General features: G+C 35.2%; 1 protein-coding gene across 4 annotated transcripts in view; it reads left to right on the top strand.

The window, feature by feature from the left end:
* The window catches only part of LOC105446119 (sulfide:quinone oxidoreductase, mitochondrial-like), a 55,808-nt gene that overhangs the window by 15,955 nt on the left and 15,299 nt on the right, over window positions 1-24,554 (top strand). For all 4 annotated transcript variants that reach the window (XM_031000153.1, XM_031000154.1, XM_031000152.1 and 1 more), the window contains one exon: window positions 4,004-4,201. In XM_031000153.1, the coding sequence (XP_030856013.1) occupies window positions 4,004-4,201 (198 nt within the window). The remainder of the gene's footprint in view (window positions 1-4,003; window positions 4,202-24,554) is intronic.

Genomic DNA, 24,554 nt, shown 5'->3' with positions numbered 1-24,554 from the left:
ACTAAAGCTTTGGCATGATACATGTACAACTTTGCCTGTTATGTCGCATTTTCTAGAAAATAGCTGCCCCGATGTCGTGCTAAAAGGTACTGCATCATGGCAAGAATATCTTTATTTATAATCACTTTCGCACTTTCATAAGGAATATTTTACATCAAGTGGCAAGAATACATCTCAGTTTTCAGAATACCTACAATTATTCCTTGGGGGGGATGTCTCCTTTACAAATCACTTTTATACTAGAGTCAGTAATGTCCAAATGAAAGGAATGATGCTCTACCATAAGAGCTCTGGATAAGGAAGGTTTTAAAGGAAAGGAGGAGGTATAGCACAATCTGATTGTCACCTTATTCTGAAAATGGCTGTTGGCATACATATGGGTAGGATTCCTGCACTGCATGAGCAGATAAGAATTATTGTTGCTGGGTAGTGTGAAAGCGTGCCCCTCCCCTTTTTATGCCTCCGTTACAAAGTAGCCGGAGGCATTATGTTTTCTGGTTGTCCGTCCATCCGTCCGTACGTACATACGTACGTCCCGTTCTCGTGATTGCGTTATCTCAAGATCCAATTGATGGATTCCCACCAAACTTGGATCATGTATGTATCTTACAGAGCCAATGAACTGAGTAGATTTTGGGGTCACAAGGTTGAAGGTCAAAGGTCACAGGGCTCATTATGTATGCAAAAATAGCTCGTGATCGCATTATCTCAAGTACCGGTCAATAGATTCCTGCCAAACTTGGGTCATGTATGTATCTAACAGAGCCAATGAACTGATTAGATTTTGGGGTCACAAGGTTGAAGGTCAAAGGTCACAGGGCTCATTATATATGCAAAAATAGCTTGTGATCACGTTATCTCAAGAACAGGTTGATGGATTCCTGCCAAACTCAGGTTATGTATGTATCTTACAGAGCCAATGAGCTGATTGGATTTTGGGGTCACGAGGTTGATGGTCAAAGGTCACAGGGCTCATGTTTTCTAAAATAGCTGTGATCGCGTTATCTCAAGAAGTTTAAATGGATTCCTGCCAAACTTGGGTCATGTATGTAATTAACAGAGCCAATGAACTGATTAGATTTTGGGGTCACTAGGTCAAAGGTCACAGGGCTCATTATGTATGCACAAATAGCTTGTGATCGCATTATCATGAGAACCAATAGACAGAATACTATCAAACTCAAGACATGTACATGTATCTTGCGGAGCCAATGAACTGATTAGATTTTAGGGTCATCAGGTCAAATGTCATAGGGCTCATTATGTATGCCTATAAATAGCTTGTGAGTGCATTATCATTAAAACCAACAGATGGATTATAATCAAACTTGAATTTTTTTAATTGCTCTATGGCGGAGGCATCATTTTTGACTGCGCGCACTCCAAATTCTATCTAGTTTTCCTTTCTTTGTGATGCCTGATTCTTCCATAATGATTATGGTGTCATATGATGAGGAGAATATGACCTCTCTGTGACCATGAACAGCTTCCTTTGAAAATCAGTTTGGATGATTGAGTCTCTAACAGTGCCACTTCAGACTGTCCGAAATAAGTTATGCATGATTTGTAGATCATGTGCATATGAAAGAAAAGAGACTGAGCTTTTAGTGTGGTACGGTATGTCACTGAAACAGCTCCCGTAGGATTTTTGTGCCAAAGTTGATTTTTTGTTGTTGCTGTTTTGGCTTCAAAAGGGCCCCAATTGGCCAATGTCCACATTTCCTGAAACATCCCAGAGTACAGGAGAAGAACTTATCAATTGCACTCAGCACTCTAAATCCTTTGAACTTTCTGCACTACTAAGTGTATAATTACATTTGTCTAGTTAATATACCGATATACTGGCAAAAATCAGAGGAATATCTACATTAAAGCACCTTTTTGGCTCAAAATTTAAATTTCACACACTACATCACTCATTGAAATTGATATCAGAATGAAGGTATTTTAATTATCCATCTTTTGACACCAAATACATGGTGATTAGAGGTTTTAGTTCAAAGTTATCTTTAAAACTTGATGTAAACACACCAAACAGGTCCTTAATACACAATGCACGTATATGCATACAGTTAATACACATGTGGGCAAAAATTTTGTTTTTTGTGGAAATCAAATCTATAACTTTGGATTGCTATAACTTTTTATTGAAACGATATATAAACCTCTCCCTCTCACAGGAGATTGTCGTTGTACATAAGCGAATTCCTGGAAAGTTATGAAAAAATGCAACTCTCCAATTTTGATATGGAAAATAATGTTTTTTGATAGAATTCAATTTTCGAAAAAAATCACAAAAATCATGTTTTTACTTAAATTTGCGATGTTAATTAATTTGAAGTTGGTATCAAAATGTAGATAATTTAACTCTTTCATATGACACCAAACTCATGGTGGTTTAAGGTTTCCTTATTTTTTTTTTTACATAATACTATTGTTGTCAAAAGGGACACTTTTTTTGGTGGGGGCGTCCCCCTGGCCCCACCCACCACTTAAAACATGCCAGATGGTCAATTTGTTATGTGGAGCTATGCGATCTTTACATCTGTGCACACGAAAATTGGTTTCCTTCCCAGCTAGGTTAACCCCCCTGGCTCCCGGTCTAGGACCCCCCAGGAAATGAAGGAGGGGTCTGAAAATTTGAACCCCATCATTTTTGTCTCGCCTGCGTAGCAAAAAGCGAGACATAGGCGCCGCTTTTCCGGTGACGGCGACGGCGGCGGCGTCAACATCAAAAACTTAACCTAAGGTTAAGTTTTTGAATTTTTGATATAATTTTTAAAGCATAAGTTCTTAGTCAATGAAACTTTGACTATAAGGTGATCAAGTATCCCCAATCATGTGAGTAAAATTTCAGATCACAAAGTCAAGGTCAAAGGTCATTTCAGGTCAACAGACTTGGACTATGTTGTAGCATCATCATCGAAAACTTAACCTAAGGTTAAGTTTTTGAATTTTTGATATAATTTTGAAAGTATAAGTTCTTAGTCAATGAAACTTGGACTATAGAGTTATCAAGTCTCCCCAATCATGAGAGTAGAATTTCAGGTCACTAAGTTAAGGTCAAAGGTCATTTAAGGTCAACAAACTTAGACTTTGTTGTGGCATCAACATCAAGATGTTCAGAATGCTTCTTCTTTGTTATTTTTCAACCGATTTTGATTCTGATTGTTTCATATAATAGAGCTAGGAGGGGGATTTAAAATTTCTACACAGAATTGTGAAATTCATTATCTATGCTAATTTATGCAAATTTATTTGAAATCACAAAAAAGGCTTCTTCTCCTTCATTTCTCAACCGATTTTGATTTGGTTTGCTTTATATCGTAGAGCTAACTTTGGTACACTAAACTTCTACACAGAATTTTGAAATTGTTCTCCATTAATTAATTATGGTAATTTATGCAAATTTATTCAAAAAATAACGAAAATTGCTTCTTTTCCCTCATTTCTTGACCGATTTTGATTTGGTTTGCCTTATCTGGTAGAGCTAAATTTGGAACACTAAACTTCTACACAGAATTGTTACATTTTGCTCCATTGATTATTTATGGTACTTTATGCAAATGAAATGAAATTATGTCCCTTCCAGGGCATCAAATTTTTATTTTTTGACCAGTTCAAAAGTGTACCACATAAAATTTACGATATTTGTTGTTGTGAGATGCGGATGAGCGCTACGTCATTGACGTTCTGGTTTATCATATTGAATTGCGTTAAGCAGGCGAGACTGCCGAGAGCGTTTCCCTTGTTGGCCAATTGGGACCCTTTTGTAGCCAAAGCAGCAAAAAAGAAATCAACTTTGGCACAAAAATACTACAGGATTACATACCATACCGCACTATTTCTTATGATATGTAGATACACAAAAATTATTTGACTCTGATTTCATTCTTTATAGGCATTTTGTATACGAATGAAAGGTACATTATATCTTCTCCATTTTAGAGCCAATAAATACAGTGTATGTCAATTTGAAAACCTTACTTATTTTATGCGCTAGCTGAAAGGTCTGACTGAAGCCCTGGCTGAGGACCCTATGGTATGCTGCAACTACTCCTATGACACAGTAGACAAGACTTATAAGGCTCTGCAGAACTTCAAGTGTGGTAATGCTATCTTCACTTTCCCCAATACCCCGGTTAAATGTGCAGGAGCCCCACAGAAAGTCATGTACCTTACAGAGGATTACTTTAGAAAGGTGAGCAGCATTTGAAATTAAAATTGGGGGCAAAATTTAAAACAATAATAGTGCATCAGCTCAGTCATGATAGCTCTTTTCTATGTGAGCAATTAGTAAGAGCAACATGCCTCTTGCACACGATGACAGTAATAATAATAAAAACATTACTTATAAAGCGCTTACCACCGAAGTCTCTAAGCACTATAACAAACAAAATAGACTGATAAACAATTACATATTGAACAAAACAAAAAAGAGAAAATAAACCTACATATTACAATATTTATGGAATCAAAGTGAACAGAGTAAATTATTCATCGAAAGCAATTTTGAATAAACGTGTCTTAAGACTAGTTTTGAATAGGTCAACAGTTTGACAGTTTTTGACATTGAGAGGTAGTCTGTTCCAAAGTTCAGCAGAAGCTTTGCAAAAAGAGCGATTACCATAAGAAAGAGTTGACACAGAAGTAGACACGAGGTTTAATTGTGAAGATGACCATAAATTGCGAGGGTTTGTATTCCTGGATTAGTTCTTGCAGATAAATTGGTGCCAATTCATGAATGCATTTATAAGTTCAAACTAAGATGCGGTACATCACCGGCAACCAACGCAATTTGCGAAGTATTGAAGTGGTGTGTTCACAAGAACGTGTGCGTGTTACAAGCCTGGCAGCAGAGTTTTGCGATGTACTAAATCCAAGCCCTGAAAGTGAGAGGAAGAGGCACAGTAGTTGTAGTTCGGTACCTTAGATTGCTCCACTAGAGGGAAGCCACAATTTACCTGAGGTTGTTCCTACGTGAGAAAAGTCAATGAAACATAGAGGAGTGGGAGTGAAAAGAAGAAAATTACCATGGGTTGATTATGCAACGTGTGTTGCATGAAGATGTCGAAGCAGTGATGTGCATGCAACTAAGCAGTTGAAATTAAATAAACGCTGCCATATAACGTCAGTCAATAAGTGTTAGAGCATTGGAGTTCGCGGACTGTCCATTGGAGATCATAGCTGGAGCGTCACTGAATTCAGATCGGCACCGGAGTCGATGGTTTGTGGTGACACGGATGAACAATGATCGTTGACTAGCGAGAAGTGTACATGTAGATCAGTCACCAGGAGACTATGGGGCAATGTGAAATTGGAATTCTACCCTAAACAGCTGTAATGTCATTAATAACCAGTAATGAAAATGCTACCCAAGCTATAGTTTTATTTGAGACATGTTCATAAGTGTTCTTAAGATGTAAGTAATTTGTAAATTTTCAACATATGATGTTGACTGAAATATTTAAAAAATCTCAGTTGGCTGTACCATGTCTTTAAAAAATGATCTAGTATCTCATTCGATTTCGAGATGGGGCAACATGATGGATCAAACACTTGCAATCAGCTGCAATTTTATCATGGCTTGAGGAAAGAATGGCCTAAAAGGGCCTAAAAGGGCACAATGTCAACCTGGAAAGTTTCTGAACAATCTTACACAGGTGGAACCAATGCAGGAAAATTCATGCAAACCTCTTGACAGTTTGGAGGAGCACAGGTCTGCAAGCAATGGTGTATTAATCAGTTTTGATGATGTAATTGGCTAATTTATTGACATTAAAGGAAAGGAAAAATGACAGTTAGCTATGAGCAGTGAGAGAGGCTTGTCTCATGAAAGAGGAAGTCAACCCCCATCTTCTCTGAATACAATTTAAACTAGACCAAAGTATGAGGAGGGAAAACCTCAGGATTTCAGGCCTTCCTGAATCCCAAGAGGAGAATGAGGAGGTGCTGATGAAAAAAGTAATGCCAGACAGGTTTGAGCTATCAGCTAAAAAAGTTGCTACGTGCCGCAAAGACTCCCCGACCCAATCAAAGGATGGACAACAAAATAAGCCAGGAAAACCAAAACCCAGCAGACCTTTTGTCAGGTTTTTGTCAAGAAGGAAGTGGGACCAGCACTTTGATAGCAGGTTTAAACACAAGGGGGAAGATGCCTACAAAGGAGGCTTCATTAACGACGATCTTACCACCATGTGATACAAGGTCCTAATGGCAGCCAAGAAGGCCCCGATGTAAAAGGAGTTACCTCAAAGCATGGCAATGTCATATGCAAGATGGATGATGCCCCTTTAAAACTCTTCGTTCTGTGAAGTTAAGAGAACTTTGGGCTTCATGTTTTAATAATATGGTTATGATATTGAATATTTTTATGTCGAATCTTTCATTTTAATTCCTACCGAATGAGACTATATGATTAAAGGTAAGTGTACAAAATCTTTCGCTGTATCACATATCAACATACGATCACTTGACACTATCATATAGAGAAAACTAAATACTGATGTTACTAAATTTCAAGTTAGCTTGACACTTAAACCCTAATAAGGCCCCTGTCAAATTTTTGCCGCTGCATCAAAACCCCTGAACCTTTGGCGCTGAAATTTCATCAGTTTTTTCCTCATGTCTCCCGCACATTTTGATACCAAATTTTGTATGGGCGGACCTACGGTTCTGGTGTTAGGTGACAAAATATCATCACATATCTACTAGACCATGGGCCGAGTAGTGAATATCTCCCTATTTCTTTGTTTTCGTGACCCACCTCTAGTAACTCCCCAATTTTTTGTCTGAGAGGAGATAAAAACTCATAGAATAAAAATTCATAACTCGGCAAAGCCGAAAGTTGCACACTAATTAGTATTCATAATAAATAAAATAAGCATATCAACAGCGCCCTCTACGTCAATAAAATGAAAGACATGTAGAAACGTATGGGGACAAGGTAAATGACAACTGCAAAGTTGTGATAAATATATGTTTTGTATAAAAGCAAAAATAATAATAATAATATTAATAATAATGATGATAAACAACATCAATATCAATAATAATAATAATGATTACAAATAATTTTTATATTAATAATAATCATCATTATCATCATCATTATCATCGTTCGTTCGTTCGTGTCTCCTTAGATCAAGATTACTGTAATCTTGATCCTCTGAGTAGTTGCTACAACTGGCCGTGTCAGACACGTTGCCCCGGGGTGCGAGATAGGACTCTTGTAGCGTGCCCCCATTTAAAACAATTATACAGTTACAGTTAACAATACATTTAATTAATAGTATGAAACTATTAAAATTACTCTCATGTTACGGGAAAAAATATTGCATATACATATATTATGAATCAATTGATTTGGTCGATCCAGTTCGATGGCACAAACACGGCACTACTGGACAGAGATCCTAATAATTACAGAGCTTGGTCTTGTTGCTCTGTTCGCCAGCAGTTTAAGGATATGGAATCCCGCGGCACATTACTCACAAGAGTTCTAACAAGCCAAGCTATACAGAGCCTATAGTAAGTAATGTCGAACATGTACCACCCACCCGATCGATCAAAAACTCATAACTTATAACTGAATTTAAAAAAATGAAAATGAAGGAAAAAAAAAAAAGTAAAAAGAAAAAAAAAACACAAAATGGTAACCATCTAAAATTTCATAGTTGTGATAAATATCTATAAAGATTTATCAAGCACCAAAAATAAATGATATCATGTTCAAGAAAAGGATATATACACTTTGTATTCTTCTTTCGTGTCCTCAAATGCTCTGCCAGGCCTTGGCACACTGGAGAGCCTTCTCATTTGCTGCCACTAGGTCTTCCAGGCAGCATTGGTCGATTAGGAGTGGACATCTTAATAGGTGTGACATGGATTGCACGGATGTTCCACACTCGCAGTTGGTGTCTGTGTCGTCAGTATATCCCCATTTATTCATGTTGTATTTACATCGCCCCACACCTGTGCGAAGCCTATTGAGGGACTTCCACGTCTTCCAATCACATCTATGGCCAGGGGGCAGCTGTTCCTTGGTCGGGATTGGTAGCTTTTCATGGTGGTGGTTTTCAGAACGTTTCTCTTCCCACAAGATCACTCTGGTTGAATGAGGAGGTTGTGACAGTGGCTGGACTGTACGAAGGAAGCTTTTCCTTGACTTCAGGCGGGTAGGGGCCGGTTGATGCGAGTAAAGGGGATGGCGGGTGTCCTCAACTTGTCTGCTGCGTTCAGTCCTACTTGCAACTGTTCTGCGGACATCGGATGGAGCAATGCCGGCCAGGGAGTGCAAGCTGTCCACATTCGTGGGCTTGAGGCAGCCAGTGATGCATCTGCAGCTGTCGTTGAGTGCTGCATCAACTTTCTTTGTATGGGATGATCTTCCCCATACAGGGCAGGCATATTCTGCTGCAGAGTAACACAACGCAAGAGCAGTTGACCTCAGCGTGGAGGAATTGGCACCCCAAGATGAGTTTGCCAGTTTCCGTAGTAGGTTGTTCGTTGTCCCAACTTTACCCTTCACCTTTTGAACATGCTGTTTGTATGAAAGGGTTCGGTCAAGAGTGATTCCAAGGTAGACATGGTGATCGCAGTGTTTTAATGAGACATCGTTCCATTTCAGGGACAGCTTCCTCCCAGCATTGTAGTTGCGGAGATGGAACAAGCTAACCTGGGTCTTGGCAGGGTTAGCCTTCAGATGGTTGTTGTTGTAGTAGTCTGTCAGGTTGTCTAGGGCTGACGAAAGAGTGGTTTCTATCTCGTCTATGTGGGAATTCTGGGCTGCTATGCCAAGGTCATCAGCATAGATGAAGCTTCTTGTCACTGGGTACACTGGCTGGTCATTGGTGGAAACATTAAATAGGACAGGAGCAAGTACGCTGCCCTGAGGTAGACCATTCTTTTGTTTCCTCCATCTGCTGCGCTTCCCGTTGAGCTCAACATAAAAGCGTCTATTTTCCAGGAGCATTTGGATAAGCTTAGTCAGATGGGAGTCCTTTGTCATGGTATAGAGCTTGTCGAGAAGTAAACGGTGGTTAACAGTGTCGTAGGCAGCTGTCAGGTCGACGAACACAACTCCAGTCGGTTCATTCTTCTCGAAACCATCCTCGATGTGCTAGGTTAGATTTAGCACTTGGCCAGTGCACGATCTTCCAGGCCGGAAACCTGCTTGCTCTGGTATCAGGTGTTGTTCTGTGACTGGCCCCAGTCTGTTCAGGATTATCATCATTATCATTATTATCATCATTATCATCATCATCATCATCATTATCATCATCATTATCATCATTATCATCATTATCATCATCATCATCATCATTATACATCATAATCATCATCATCAAGCTTCATTTTACTTTTTGTGTCATCTTTTTTTTCACATTACACCTACTCATGAAGCTTTCCCGACAGTTCACTAGGTCTTTGAACTGCATAGTCATGATGCAATCATCTCGCTTGGTAATGCATTCATAATTACATGAAACAATTCAATAAATTCAAATCATATTCTCATTGTCACATGGAATTTTTGTATTCATTTATTTTCAATTTATACAAGCTACAGTACTTTAACATAATTACTTTTGGGTTGTACATGACGTCTTGTAATCCTTTTGAGATAATCCAACATATTCAATGCATAATTTTGACTAATGAAACTGACTTCAATAGTTACAACCTCTGTTAATCTCATTAACTTTTACATCCTAGAAATATCTTGATCTACACATTTGTTCAACCACTCCAAAAATATCCAATCGTTGAAGTTGAAAATGTTATACTCTAAATTTTCTTTTCTCTCTACTTAAGCGAGGTCCATGGGGGGAAATTACTTTTCAGAGTCGAACATTCATGCTTTAAAAAACTCATACCAAGAGCATATTGATTTATATATATCACTGAAAATTTACATAACAGGACAGTTAATAAGTGAGGATATGAGCTTAAATTGCACAGTAATCATGGTATATAATGGCGATATTATCCAGGCAACAGATATGACAGATGAGTCTGTAGAAGAAATATCCGAAAATACGAGACAAAGTTTGTAATATTGTTAACTCATGTACACCTTTTGTTTTTAACTATTTCACCAGCGACATTCTTCTCATCTCAGTATGATTTCTTTTATAGATGTTTGGAACATCCAAATGTTTTTTCTTAATTACAATCAAACAACCCCTGCAGTAACAAAAGTAGTAAGTTACAGTTGATAAAAATATTGCTAGATTGCTTTGCTAACTATAGCTCTATGACATCATTAATTTTTTTTCCAGAAAAATCTTAAACCCTGCAACACTCGATAGGCAGACAATTTGGTAGCGCTCACTTGCTCCTCAGGACAGGCCACATTTTAAGAAATTTTTGATTATTGATTTTAGTCAGAGTGTTCATATGATCCTGCAAAGGTGGATAAGAATACTGATAGTCGTGTGTACGACCTTCAGCCAAAAAGTACCCAATTTAGGAATCACAAAACATGCTGAGACAAAGCAACAAAAAAAACATCTTTCCATTTCAGGCGAAAAACTTTGAGCATCACTTGCAAGAGGTAAATATATTAATATTCAAATTGGGGGTTCAAGTGACAGCATCCATAATAAAGCTGATGCGCGCTAATTTGACATTGACATCGACTTTGACATTTCGCATAACCTACTTTGCTATTCGTATTCAATGGGCAAGGGTGGGCAAGTGGGGTAGCAGCAAAAAATTAAATGTAGAAATATTCCCCTTTCCACGGAATGGATTTATGCCACTGAATAAAATTTGTACACATCCTTGAAGCAGGAAAAATTGGCCTATCAAACACTAAACCAAAGCATACCTAATTATATAGGGTCACATAACAATTACTTAATTACTTCATACATTTCAATTAATTAACCATCTGTTCAAAGAAAATACAGATAAATCTTGTGATACTGCTTTACTAGTTTTCTTAAACTGTGAGATATGGATATAAAAATTCACCAGCAGAAGAAATTATTTTTGTGGAAGATTTCCAGAAATTAGAATATGTGAAACAGTCAAATTAAATTCTTCAATAGGATATATGTACAGTGTATATGTTGTAGATCATAAAATAAACTTGAAATGGTAAATGGCAATACATAATTTTATATGGTTATGACTGTCTGAAGAATACTGACTGGCAACTTTTGATGTCACAGCTGATTCCCAAACTATTAACCAAAATAACCATTCAGAGATTTTGCTAGTAAAAGATGGAATAATTACATACACAGTAATTACCTCCTGCCTTTGTGTAAGATGAAATAGTAAACAAGTATACATGAAAATGTATATTTATCCATCGCTTTGTGATACAGGTATAATAAGTAAGTTTGACACCACAATTATATTTTGATTTTATGGAAGAAATGTTGTTCCTTGAGCAAGACATCCATATCAGTTGCAAACGTACACTAATATAAAATACAGTGTACCAACCCTCTACTATTTGGACACAATGCTTTAATGATTTGCAATATGAATATGATATTCTGATATACTTCTTCTGGTACGTTATCTCAAATTCATTTGATTGCTGTCTAAAGAAAAATTAAAATCAAATGAGACACAAATATGCACATGAGTTGAATTGCGCTAACAAGATGAATTCTACACATCTTCATCTTCAGTGTCTGTGTCTATATCTAAGCATCTTTCATCAACTGGATTTTCACAATCGGTACACTTGCACAGATCGGAGCATCTTCCCTTGTTTTTCCCACTTGGGACCTTGCAGTTTGTCTTCTTGCAAATGCAGTGGGTTAGTTCTAGCAAACTGCTAGGGGCAGGGGGTTGTTCTCCCCAGACAATATCTATTTCTCCATCTTCCACTTTCCAACCATGACCATGTGGACTTGGAATGTCAGGGGTCTGCTCTAGACTAAATTTGTGTGTACTGTGGCCTGATAATTAGCTCTCCTTCATGCCTCCTGATAACACGGTTGACCTCTGTAATGTTGCAGAAATTGCGATAGCATTCAGCATGGTAACCTGGAATGGCACGATGTCTCCTATGTTTGAAAAAATAATAAAAGATAGATAATTCATAACAATTAAGAATTTCTGACAGTTTAAAGATAATGCTGCAATTGCCGAGGATACTAGATGTGCATTTCTTGTGATAAGGAGAAAATAGCTTGCTATGCTTGACAAGCAGTGAAGTTTAAACTTGTTAGGTGGAAAATGGTGACATTCCAAGGTAAGATTATGTTTTTTTTCTTCACCATGCCATTGTTGAGGATGGCTGAGTGCCTTTCTAGATTTAATAAATTCCAATTCCTATTTCCAGTTGGTCATGCTAGTCCATCCCAAATAATCACGGCTTTCATCGAAAGGGTGCGGTGCGGCGCGGTGTGGTGTGCTCAACGCACCCATTCGATAAAAGAGGGGGGGGGGCTTTTCTCGAAAGGGTGCGTTGAGAGCGGAGTACCGTTTTAACACACCCTTTCGATAAAAGCGGGGGGGCTTTTCTCGAAAGGGTGCGTCAACTAGTCTTTCGCATCGGTCGTTTAAAATGAGGATCTGGGACAGAAGGTAATAGTTGCCAATTTAAGTATATCGAAAATGTATTAAATAAAATGGAATGGTCTTGATTACAGAGTGGTCTCTTTTGTATTACTATGTTGATGGGGAGACAGAGAGAAGAAAAAAAGGGAAAGGGAAGATAAAAGGAAAGAAAGAAGAATAAGAAGAAAAGAGAGAAATGAGGGGGGGGGGGGCGAAGGGCTCTTGCCTCTTCCTCACCCCCCCCCCCCCGCCAAAAAATAAATAAGAGAGAGAGAGAAGGGAAAAGGAAAGGGAAAGAAAATATAAAAGGAAAGAAAGAAGAGGAAGAAGGAAAGAGGGAAACGGGGGAAGGGCGAAAGGCTCTTACCTACCCCCCCCCCCCCCTCCCGCCAAAAAATAAATAAGAGAGAGAAGGGAGAGGGAAAGAAAATCTAAAAGGAAAGAAAGAAGAGGAAAAAGAATAGGAAGAAAAGAGGGAAACGGGGGCGAAGGGCTCTTGCCCTCCCCCCCCCCCCCCCCCCCGCCAAAAAATAAATAAGAGAGAGAGAGAGAGAGATTTGAAAGCGAAAGGGAAAGAGAATATAAAAGGAAAGAAAGAAGAGGAAGAAGAATAAGAAGAAAAGAGGGAAACGGGGGCGAAGGGCTCTTGCCTCCTCCCCCCCGCCAAAAAATAATAAGAGAGAGAGAGAGAGAGATTGGAAAGCGAAAGGGAAAGAGAAGATAAAAGGAAAGAAAGAAGACGTATGTGTAACACCAACTTTTTTTGAAAAGCCGGACTGAGGCCAGGTGGACTCAGTTCACCTCTGGATGTGGTTTGAGGCCGGCCCGAGTCTGGACTCGCAATCAGTATGTGTAACACCAAAGTGGACTTGGGGCCGGCTTATAAGCAGAGGTGACGTAACCTGTCATCATTATCAACATAATACATCGGACGCGCTTGCCACCTTCTCTTATGTTATTTTTCGTTTTTATCATTCTATCACTCTCTCTTTCTGTCTTTCCTTATGTTATTCTTCGTTTTTATCATTCTATCACTCCCTCTTTCTGTCTTTCCTTATGTTATTCTTTGTTTTTATCATTCTATCAATTTCTCTTTCTGTCTTTTCTTATGTTATTCTTTGTTTCTTCCTTCTATCACCTTCTCTTAATTTATTCTTTGTTTTTATCATTCTATCACTCTTTCTTTCTGTATTTCCTTATGTTATTCTTTGTTTTTATCATTCTATCACTCTCTCTTTCTGTCTTTCCTTATGTTATTCTTTGTTTTTATCATTCTATCACTCCCTCTTTCTGTCTTTCCATATGTTATTTTTTGTTTTTATCATTCTATCATTTTCTCTTTCTGTCTTTCCTTATCTAGTGTTATTTTTTCTATTTATCATTCTATCACTTTCTCTTTCTGTCTTTCCTTATGTTATTCTTTGTTTTTATCATTCTATCACTCTCTATTTCTGTATTTCCTTATGTTATTCTTTGTTTTTTTCATTCTATCACTCCCTCTTTCTGTCTTTCTTTATGTTATTCTTTGTTTTTATCATTCTATCACTCCCTCTTTCTGTCTTTCCTAATGTTATTCTTTGTTTTTATCATTCTATCAATTTCTCTTTCTGTCTTTTCTTATGTTATTCTTTGTTTCTTCCTTCTATCACCTTCTCTTAAGTTATTCTTTGTTTTTATCATTCTATCACTCTTTCTTTCTGTATTTCCTTATGTTATTCTTTGTTTTTATCATTCTATCACTCTCTCTTTCTGTATTTCCTTATGTTATTCTTTGTTTCGTCCTTCTATCACCTTCTCTTAAGTTATTCTTTGTTTTTATCATTCTATCAATTTCTCTTTCTGTCTTTTCTTATGTTATTCTTTGTTTCTTCCTTCTATCACCTTCTCTTAAGTTATTCTTTGTTTTTATCATTCTATCACTTTCTCTTTCTGTCTTTTCTTATGTTATTCTTTGTTTCTTCCTTCTATCACCTTCTCTTAAGTTATTCTTTGTTTTTATCATTCTATCACTCTTTCTTTCTGTATTTCCTTATGTTATTCTTTGTTTTTATCATTCTATCACTCTCTCTTTCTGTATTTCCTTATGTTATTCTTTGTTTCTTCCTTCTATCACCTTCTCTTAAGTTATTCTTTGTTTTTATCATTCTATCACTCTTTCTTTCTGTATTTCCTTATGTTATTCTTTATTTTTATCATTCTATCACTCTCTCTTTCTGTCTTTCCTTATGTTATTTTTTCTTTTTATCATTCTATCACTTTCTCTTTCTGTCTTTCCTTATGTTATTCTTTGTTTTTATCATTCTATCACTCTCTATTTCTGTATTTCCTTATGTTATTCTTTGTTTTTTTCATTCTATCACTCCCTCTTTCTGTCTTTCCTTATGTTATTCTTTGTTTTTATCATTCTATCACTTTCTCTTTCTGTCTTTTCTTATGTTATTCTTGTTTCTTCCTTCTATCACCTTCTCTTAAGTTATTCTTTGTTTTTTATCATTCTATCACTCTCTCTTTCTGTATTTCCTTATGTTATTCTTTGTTTTTAACATTCTATCACTCTCTCTTTCTGTCTTTCCTTATGTTATTCTTTGTTTTTATCATTCTATCACCCCCTTTTTCTGTCTTTCCTTATGTTATATTCTTTGTTTTTATCATTCTATTGCTTTCTCTTTCTGTCTTTCCTTAAGTAATTCTTTGTTTCTTCCTTCTTTCATCTTCTCTTATGTTATTCTTTGTTTTATCATTCTACCACTTTCTCTTTCTGTCTTTCCTTCAGAAATTCTTTGTTTCTTCCTTCTTTCATCTTCTCTTTGTTTTTATCATTTTATCACTTTCTCTTTCTGTCTTTCCTTAGTCCGCCCCAACGTCAGCTCGTGAAAAGGCGACGTGAGGACGGCCTATGTGTAGAGGCAAAATTGCGGGCCCGAGATCATGTGTAACAGGGGTTTGATGATCTCGAGGCGGCTTCAAATTGCAGGCGTGAGGCCGCCTCTGGGGCCTGCTTTAAAAGCTGACGCATGTGTAACAGGGGCCTTGTTCACATGACTTAATCAATATTTTCCTATTGACATTACTGTTTACTAGGTTAATGATATATGTTTAATTTGCAAACGAGTATTACTTGTTTAACTGTTTTGTATAAACGTTATGAATGATGTAAATATGTTCATGGTTTTTCAGGGTTCCATGGAAGACCACTACTTGTTGGTGAATGGGCTACCCTGTCAAAAGATTAGAAATAAATAAATAAATCAAAACTTTTTTATCATTCTATCACTCTCTCTTTCTGTCTTTCTTTATGTTATTCTTTGTTTTTATCATTCTATCACTCCCTCTTTCTGTCTTTCCTAATGTTATTCTTTGTTTTTATCATTCTATCAATTTCTCTTTCTGTCTTTTCTTATGTTATTCTTTGTTTCTTCCTTCAATCACCTTCTCTTAAGTTATTCTTTGTTTTTATCATTCTATCACTCTTTCTTTCTGTATTTCCTTATGTTATTCTTTGTTTTTATCATTCTATCACTCTCTCTTTCTGTATTTCCTTATGTTATTCTTTGTTTCTTCTATCACCTTCTCTTAAGTTATTCTTTGTTTTTATCATTCTATCACTCTTTCTTTTTGTATTTCCTTATGTTATTCTTTGTTTTTATCATTCTATCACTCTCTCTTTCTGTCTTTCCTTATGTTATTTTTTCTTTTCATCATTCTATCACTTTCTCTTTCTGTCTTTCCTTATGTTATTCTTTGTTTTTATCATTCTATCACTCTCTATTTCTGTATTTCCTTATGTTATTCTTTGTTTTTTTCATTCTATCACTCCCTCTTTCTGTCTTTCCTTATGTTATTCTTTGTTTTTATCATTCTATCACTTTCTCTTTCTGTCTTTTCTTATGTTATTCTTGTTTCTTCCTTCTATCACCTTCTCTTAAGTTATTCTTTGTTTTTTATCATTCTATCACTCTCTCTTTCTGTATTTCCTTATGTTATTCTTTGTTTTTAACATTCTATCACTCTCTCTTTCTGTCTTTCCTTATGTTATATTCTTTGTTTTTATCATTCTATTGCTTTCTCTTTCTGTCTTTCCTTAAGTAATTCTTTGTTTCTTCCTTCTTTCATCTTCTCTTATGTTATTCTTTGTTTTTATCATTCTACCACTTTCTCTTTCTGTCTTTCCTTAAGTAATTCTTTGTTTCTTCCTTCTTTCATCTTCTCTTTGTTTTTATCATTTTATCACTTTCTCTTTCTGTCTTTCCTTAGTCCGCCCCAACGTCAGCTCATGAAAAGGCGACGTGAGGACGGCCTATGTGTAGAGGCAAAATTGCGGGCCCAAGATCATGTGTAACAGGGGTTTGATGATCTCGAGGCGGCTTCAAATTGCAGGCGTGAGGCCGCCTCTGGGGCCTGCTTTAAAAGCTGACGCATGTGTAACAGGGGTCTTGTTCACATGACTTAATCAATATTTTCCTATTGACATTACTGTTTACTAGGTTAATGATATATGTTTAATTTGCAAACGAGTATTACTTGTTTAACTGTTTTGTATAAACGTTATGAATGATGTAAATATGTTCATGGTTTTTCAGGGTTCCATGGAAGACCACTACTTGTTGGTGAATGGGCTACCCTGTCAAAAGATTAGAATTAAATAAATAAATCAAAACTTTTTTATCATTCTATCACTCTCTCTTTCTGTCTTTCTTTATGTTATTCTTTGTTTTTATCATTCTATCACTCCCTCTTTCTGTCTTTCCTAATGTTATTCTTTGTTTTTATCATTCTATCAATTTCTCTTTCTGTCTTTTCTTATGTTATTCTTTGTTTCTTCCTTCTATCACCTTCTCTTAAGTTATTCTTTGTTTTTATCATTCTATCACTCTTTCTTTCTGTATTTCCTTATATTATTCTTTGTTTTTATCATTCTATCACTCTCTCTGTCTGTATTTCCTTATGTTATTCTTTGTTTCTTCCTTCTATCACCTTCTCTTAAGTTATTCTTTGTTTTTATCATTCTATCACTCTTTCTTTCTGTATTTCCTTATGTTATTCTTTGTTTTTATCGTTCTATCACTCTCTCTTTCTGTCTTTCCTCATGTTATTTTTTCTTTTTATCATTCTATTACTTTCTCTTTCTGTCTTTCCTTATGTTATTCTTTGTTTTTATCATTCTATCACTCTCTATTTCTGTATTTCCTTATGTTATTCTTTGTTTTTTTTCATTCTATCACTCCCTCTTTCTGTCTTTCCTTATGTTATTCTTTGTTTTTATCATTCTATCACTTTCTCTTTCTGTCTTTTCTTATGTTATTCTTGTTTCTTCCTTCTATCACCTTCTCTTAAGTTATTCTTTGTTTTTTATCATTCTATCACTCTCTCTTTCTGTATTTCCTTATGTTATTCTTTGTTTATAACATTCTATCACTCTCTCTTTCTGTCTTTCCTTATGTTATTCTTTGTTTTTATCATTCTATCACCCCCTTTTTCTGTCTTTCCTTATGTTATATTCTTTGTTTTTATCATTCTATTGCTTTCTCTTTCTGTCTTTCCTTAAGTAATTCTTTGTTTCTTCCTTCTTTCATCTTCTCTTATGTTATTCTTTGTTTTTATCATTCTACCACTTTCTCTTTCTGTCTTTCCTTCAGTAATTCTTTGTTTTTTCCTTCTTTCATCTTCTCTTTGTTTTTATCATTTTATCACTTTCTCTTTCTGTCTTTCCTTAGTCCGCCCCAACGTCAGCTCGTGAAAAGGCGACGTGAGGACGGCCTATGTGTAGAGGCAAAATTGCGGGCCCGAGATCATGTGTAACAGGGGTTTGATGATCTCGAGGCGGCTTCAAATTGCAGGCGTGAGGCCGCCTCTGGGGCCTGCTTTAAAAGCTGACGCATGTGTAACAGGGGCCTTGTTCACATGACTTAATCAATATTTTCCTATTGACATTACTGTTTACTAGGTTAATGATATATGTTTAATTTGCAAACGAGTATTACTTGTTTAACTGTTTTGTATAAACGTTATGAATGATGTAAATATGTTCATGGTTTTTCAGGGTTCCATGGAAGACCACTACTTGTTGGTGAATGGGCTACCCTGTCAAAAGATTAGAAATAAATAAATAAATCAAAACTTTTTTATCATTCTATCACTCTCTCTTTCTGTCTTTCTTTATGTTATTCTTTGTTTTTATCTTTCTATCACTCCCTCTTTCTGTCTTTCCTAATGTTATTCTTTGTTTTTATCATTCTATCAATTTCTCTTTCTGTCTTTTCTTATGTTATTCTTTGTTTCTTCCTTCTATCACCTTCTCTTAAGTTATTCTTTGTTTTTATCATTCTATCACTCTTTCTTTCTGTATTTCCTTATGTTATTCTTTGTTTTTATCATTCTATCACTCTCTCTTTCTGTATTTCCTTATGTTATTCTTTGTTTCTTCCTTCTATCACCTTCTCTTAAGTTATTCTATGTTTTTATCATTCTATCACTCTTTCTTTCTGTATTTCCTTATGTTATTCTTTGTTTTTATCATTCTATCACTCTCTCTTTCTGTCTTTCCTTATGTTATTTTTTCTTTTTATCATTCTATTACTTTCTCTTTCTGTCTTTCCTTATGTTATTCTTTGTTTTTATCATTCTATCACTCTCTATTTCTGTATTTCCTTATGTTATTCTTTGTTTTTTTCATTCTATCACTCCCTCTTTCTGTCTTTCCTTATGTTATTCTTTGTTTTTATCATTCTATCACTTTCTCTTTCTGTCTTTTCTTATGTTATTCTTGTTTCTTCCTTCTATCACCTTCTCTTAAGTTATTCTTTGTTTTTTATCATTCTATCACTCTCTCTTTCTGTATTTCCTTATGTTATTCTTTGTTTTTAACATTCTATCACTCTCTCTTTCTGTCTTTCCTTATGTTATTCTTTGTTTTTATCATTCTATCACCCCCTTTTTCTGTCTTTCCTTATGTTATATTCTTTGTTTTTATCATTCTATTGCTTTCTCTTTCTGTCTTTCCTTAAGTAATTCTTTGTTTCTTCCTTCTTTCATCTTCTCTTATGTTATTCTTTGTTTTTATCATTCTACCACTTTCTCTTTCTGTCTTTCCTTCAGAAATTCTTTGTTTCTTCCTTCTTTCATCTTCTCTTTGTTTTTATCATTTTATCACTTTCTCTTTCTGTCTTTTCTTAGTCCGCCCCAACGTCAGCTCGTGAAAAGGCGACGTGAGGACGGCCTATGTGTAGAGGCAAAATTGCGGGCCCGAGATCATGTGTAACAGGGGTTTGATGATCTCGAGGCGGCTTCAAATTGCAGGCGTGAGGCCGCCTCTGGGGCCTGCTTTAAAAGCTGACGCATGTGTAACAGGGGTCTTGTTCACATGACTTAATCAATATTTTCCTATTGACATTACTGTTTACTAGGTTAATGATATATGTTTAATTTGCAAACGAGTATTACTTGTTTAACTGTTTTGTATAAACGTTATGAATGATGTAAATATGTTCATGGTTTTTCAGGGTTCCATGGAAGACCACTACTTGTTGGTGAATGGGCTACCCTGTCAAAAGATTAGAAATAAATAAATAAATCAAAACTTTTTTATCATTCTATCACTCTCTCTTTCTGTCTTTCTTTATGTTATTCTTTGTTTTTATCATTCTATCACTCCCTCTTTCTGTCTTTCCTGATGTTATTCTTTGTTTTTATCATTCTATCAATTTCTCTTTCTGTCTTTTCTTATGTTATTCTTTGTTTCTTCCTTCAATCACCTTCTCTTAAGTTATTCTTTGTTTTTATCATTCTATCACTCTTTCTTTCTGTATTTCCTTATGTTATTCTTTGTTTTTATCATTCTATCACTCTCTCTTTCTGTATTTCCTTATGTTATTCTTTGTTTCTTCTATCACCTTCTCTTAAGTTATTCTTTGTTTTTATCATTCTATCACTCTTTCTTTCTGTATTTCCTTATGTTATTCTTTATTTTTATCATTCTATCACTCTCTCTTTCTGTCTTTCCTTATGTTATTTTTTCTTTTCATCATTCTATCACTTTCTCTTTCTGTCTTTCCTTATGTTATTCTTTGTTTTTATCATTCTATCACTCTCTATTTCTGTATTTCCTTATGTTATTCTTTGTTTTTTTCATTCTATCACTCCCTCTTTCTGTCTTTCCTTATGTTATTCTTTGTTTTTATCATTCTATCACTTTCTCTTTCTGTCTTTTCTTATGTTATTCTTGTTTCTTCCTTCTATCACCTTCTCTTAAGTTATTCTTTGTTTTTTATCATTCTATCACTCTCTCTTTCTGTATTTCCTTATGTTATTCTTTGTTTTTAACATTCTATCACTCTCTCTTTCTGTCTTTCCTTATGTTATATTCTTTGTTTTTATCATTCTATTGCTTTCTCTTTCTGTCTTTCCTTAAGTAATTCTTTGTTTCTTCCTTCTTTCATCTTCTCTTATGTTATTCTTTGTTTTTATCATTCTACCACTTTCTCTTTCTGTCTTTCCTTAAGTAATTCTTTGTTTCTTCCTTCTTTCATCTTCTCTTTGTTTTTATCATTTTATCACTTTCTCTTTCTGTCTTTCCTTAGTCCGCCCCAACGTCAGCTCATGAAAAGGCGACGTGAGGACGGCCTATGTGTAGAGGCAAAATTGCGGGCCCAAGATCATGTGTAACAGGGGTTTGATGATCTCGAGGCGGCTTCAAATTGCAGGCGTGAGGCCGCCTCTGGGGCCTGCTTTAAAAGCTGACGCATGTGTAACAGGGGTCTTGTTCACATGACTTAATCAATATTTTCCTATTGACATTACTGTTTACTAGGTTAATGATATATGTTTAATTTGCAAACGAGTATTACTTGTTTAACTGTTTTGTATAAACGTTATGAATGATGTAAATATGTTCATGGTTTTTCAGGGTTCCATGGAAGACCACTACTTGTTGGTGAATGGGCTACCCTGTCAAAAGATTAGAATTAAATAAATAAATCAAAACTTTTTTATCATTCTATCACTCTCTCTTTCTGTCTTTCTTTATGTTATTCTTTGTTTTTATCATTCTATCACTCCCTCTTTCTGTCTTTCCTAATGTTATTCTTTGTTTTTATCATTCTATCAATTTCTCTTTCTGTCTTTTCTTATGTTATTCTTTGTTTCTTCCTTCTATCACCTTCTCTTAAGTTATTCTTTGTTTTTATCATTCTATCACTCTTTCTTTCTGTATTTCCTTATATTATTCTTTGTTTTTATCATTCTATCACTCTCTCTGTCTGTATTTCCTTATGTTATTCTTTGTTTCTTCCTTCTATCACCTTCTCTTAAGTTATTCTTTGTTTTTATCATTCTATCACTCTTTCTTTCTGTATTTCCTTATGTTATTCTTTGTTTTTATCGTTCTATCACTCTCTCTTTCTGTCTTTCCTCATGTTATTTTTTCTTTTTATCATTCTATTACTTTCTCTTTCTGTCTTTCCTTATGTTATTCTTTGTTTTTATCATTCTATCACTCTCTATTTCTGTATTTCCTTATGTTATTCTTTGTTTTTTTCATTCTATCACTCCCTCTTTCTGTCTTTCCTTATGTTATTCTTTGTTTTTATCATTCTATCACTTTCTCTTTCTGTCTTTTCTTATGTTATTCTTGTTTCTTCCTTCTATCACCTTCTCTTAAGTTATTCTTTGTTTTTTATCATTCTATCACTCTCTCTTTCTGTATTTCCTTATGTTATTCTTTGTTTATAACATTCTATCACTCTCTCTTTCTGTCTTTCCTTATGTTATTCTTTGTTTTTATCATTCTATCACCCCCTTTTTCTGTCTTTCCTTATGTTATATTCTTTGTTTTTATCATTCTATTGCTTTCTCTTTCTGTCTTTCCTTAAGTAATTCTTTGTTTCTTCCTTCTTTCATCTTCTCTTATGTTATTCTTTGTTTTTATCATTCTACCACTTTCTCTTTCTGTCTTTCCTTCAGTAATTCTTTGTTTTTTCCTTCTTTCATCTTCTCTTTGTTTTTATCATTTTATCACTTTCTCTTTCTGTCTTTCCTTAGTCCGCCCCAACGTCAGCTCGTGAAAAGGCGACGTGAGGACGGCCTATGTGTAGAGGCAAAATTGCGGGCCCGAGATCATGTGTAACAGGGGTTTGATGATCTCGAGGCGGCTTCAAATTGCAGGCGTGAGGCCGCCTCTGGGGCCTGCTTTAAAAGCTGACGCATGTGTAACAGGGGTCTTGTTCACATGACTTAATCAATATTTTCCTATTGACATTACTGTTTACTAGGTTAATGATATATGTTTAATTTGCAAACGAGTATTACTTGTTTAACTGTTTTGTATAAACGTTATGAATGATGTAAATATGTTCATGGTTTTTCAGGGTTCCATGGAAGACCACTACTTGTTGGTGAATGGGCTACCCTGTCAAAAGATTAGAAATAAATAAATAAATCAAAACTTTTTTATCATTCTATCACTCTCTCTTTCTGTCTTTCTTTATGTTATTCTTTGTTTTTATCATTCTATCACTCCCTCTTTCTGTCTTTCCTAATGTTATTCTTTGTTTTTATCATTCTATCAATTTCTCTTTCTGTCTTTTCTTATGTTATTCTTTGTTTCTTCCTTCTATCACCTTCTCTTAAGTTATTCTTTGTTTTTATCATTCTATCACTCTTTCTTTCTGTATTTCCTTATGTTATTCTTTGTTTTTATCATTCTATCACTCTCTCTTTCTGTATTTCCTTATGTTATTCTTTGTTTCTTCCTTCTATCACCTTCTCTTAAGTTATTCTATGTTTTTATCATTCTATCACTCTTTCTTTCTGTATTTCCTTATGTAATTCTTTGTTTTTATCATTCTATCACTCTCTCTTTCTGTCTTTCCTTATGTTATTTTTTCTTTTTATCATTCTATTACTTTCTCTTTCTGTCTTTCCTTATGTTATTCTTTGTTTTTATCATTCTATCACTCTCTATTTCTGTATTTCCTTATGTTATTCTTTGTTTTTTTCATTCTATCACTCCCTCTTTCTGTCTTTCCTTATGTTATTCTTTGTTTTTATCATTCTATCACTTTCTCTTTCTGTCTTTTCTTATGTTATTCTTGTTTCTTCCTTCTATCACCTTCTCTTAAGTTATTCTTTGTTTTTTATCATTCTATCACTCTCTCTTTCTGTATTTCCTTATGTTATTCTTTGTTTTTAACATTCTATCACTCTCTCTTTCTGTCTTTCCTTATGTTATTCTTTGTTTTTATCATTCTATCACCCCCTTTTTCTGTCTTTCCTTATGTTATATTCTTTGTTTTTATCATTCTATTGCTTTCTCTTTCTGTCTTTCCTTAAGTAATTCTTTGTTTCTTCCTTCTTTCATCTTCTCTTATGTTATTCTTTGTTTTTATCATTCTACCACTTTCTCTTTCTGTCTTTCCTTCAGAAATTCTTTGTTTCTTCCTTCTTTCATCTTCTCTTTGTTTTTATCATTTTATCACTTTCTCTTTCTGTCTTTTCTTAGTCCGCCCCAACGTCAGCTCGTGAAAAGGCGACGTGAGGACGGCCTATGTGTAGAGGCAAAATTGCGGGCCCGAGATCATGTGTAACAGGGGTTTGATGATCTCGAGGCGGCTTCAAATTGCAGGCGTGAGGCCGCCTCTGGGGCCTGCTTTAAAAGCTGACGCATGTGTAACAGGGGTCTTGTTCACATGACTTAATCAATATTTTCCTATTGACATTACTGTTTACTAGGTTAATGATATATGTTTAATTTGCAAACGAGTATTACTTGTTTAACTGTTTTGTATAAACGTTATGAATGATGTAAATATGTTCATGGTTTTTCAGGGTTCCATGGAAGACCACTACTTGTTGGTGAATGGGCTACCCTGTCAAAAGATTAGAAATAAATAAATAAATCAAAACTTTTTTATCATTCTATCACTCTCTCTTTCTGTCTTTCTTTATGTTATTCTTTGTTTTTATCATTCTATCACTCCCTCTTTCTGTCTTTCCTGATGTTATTCTTTGTTTTTATCATTCTATCAATTTCT

Source organism: Strongylocentrotus purpuratus, unplaced genomic scaffold (assembly GCF_000002235.5).
Source record: "Strongylocentrotus purpuratus isolate Spur 01 unplaced genomic scaffold, Spur_5.0 spur5_scaffold_6, whole genome shotgun sequence".
Lineage (NCBI taxonomy): Eukaryota > Metazoa > Echinodermata > Echinoidea > Camarodonta > Strongylocentrotidae > Strongylocentrotus > Strongylocentrotus purpuratus.
This window is presented reverse-complemented; position numbering and strand designations above follow the sequence as displayed.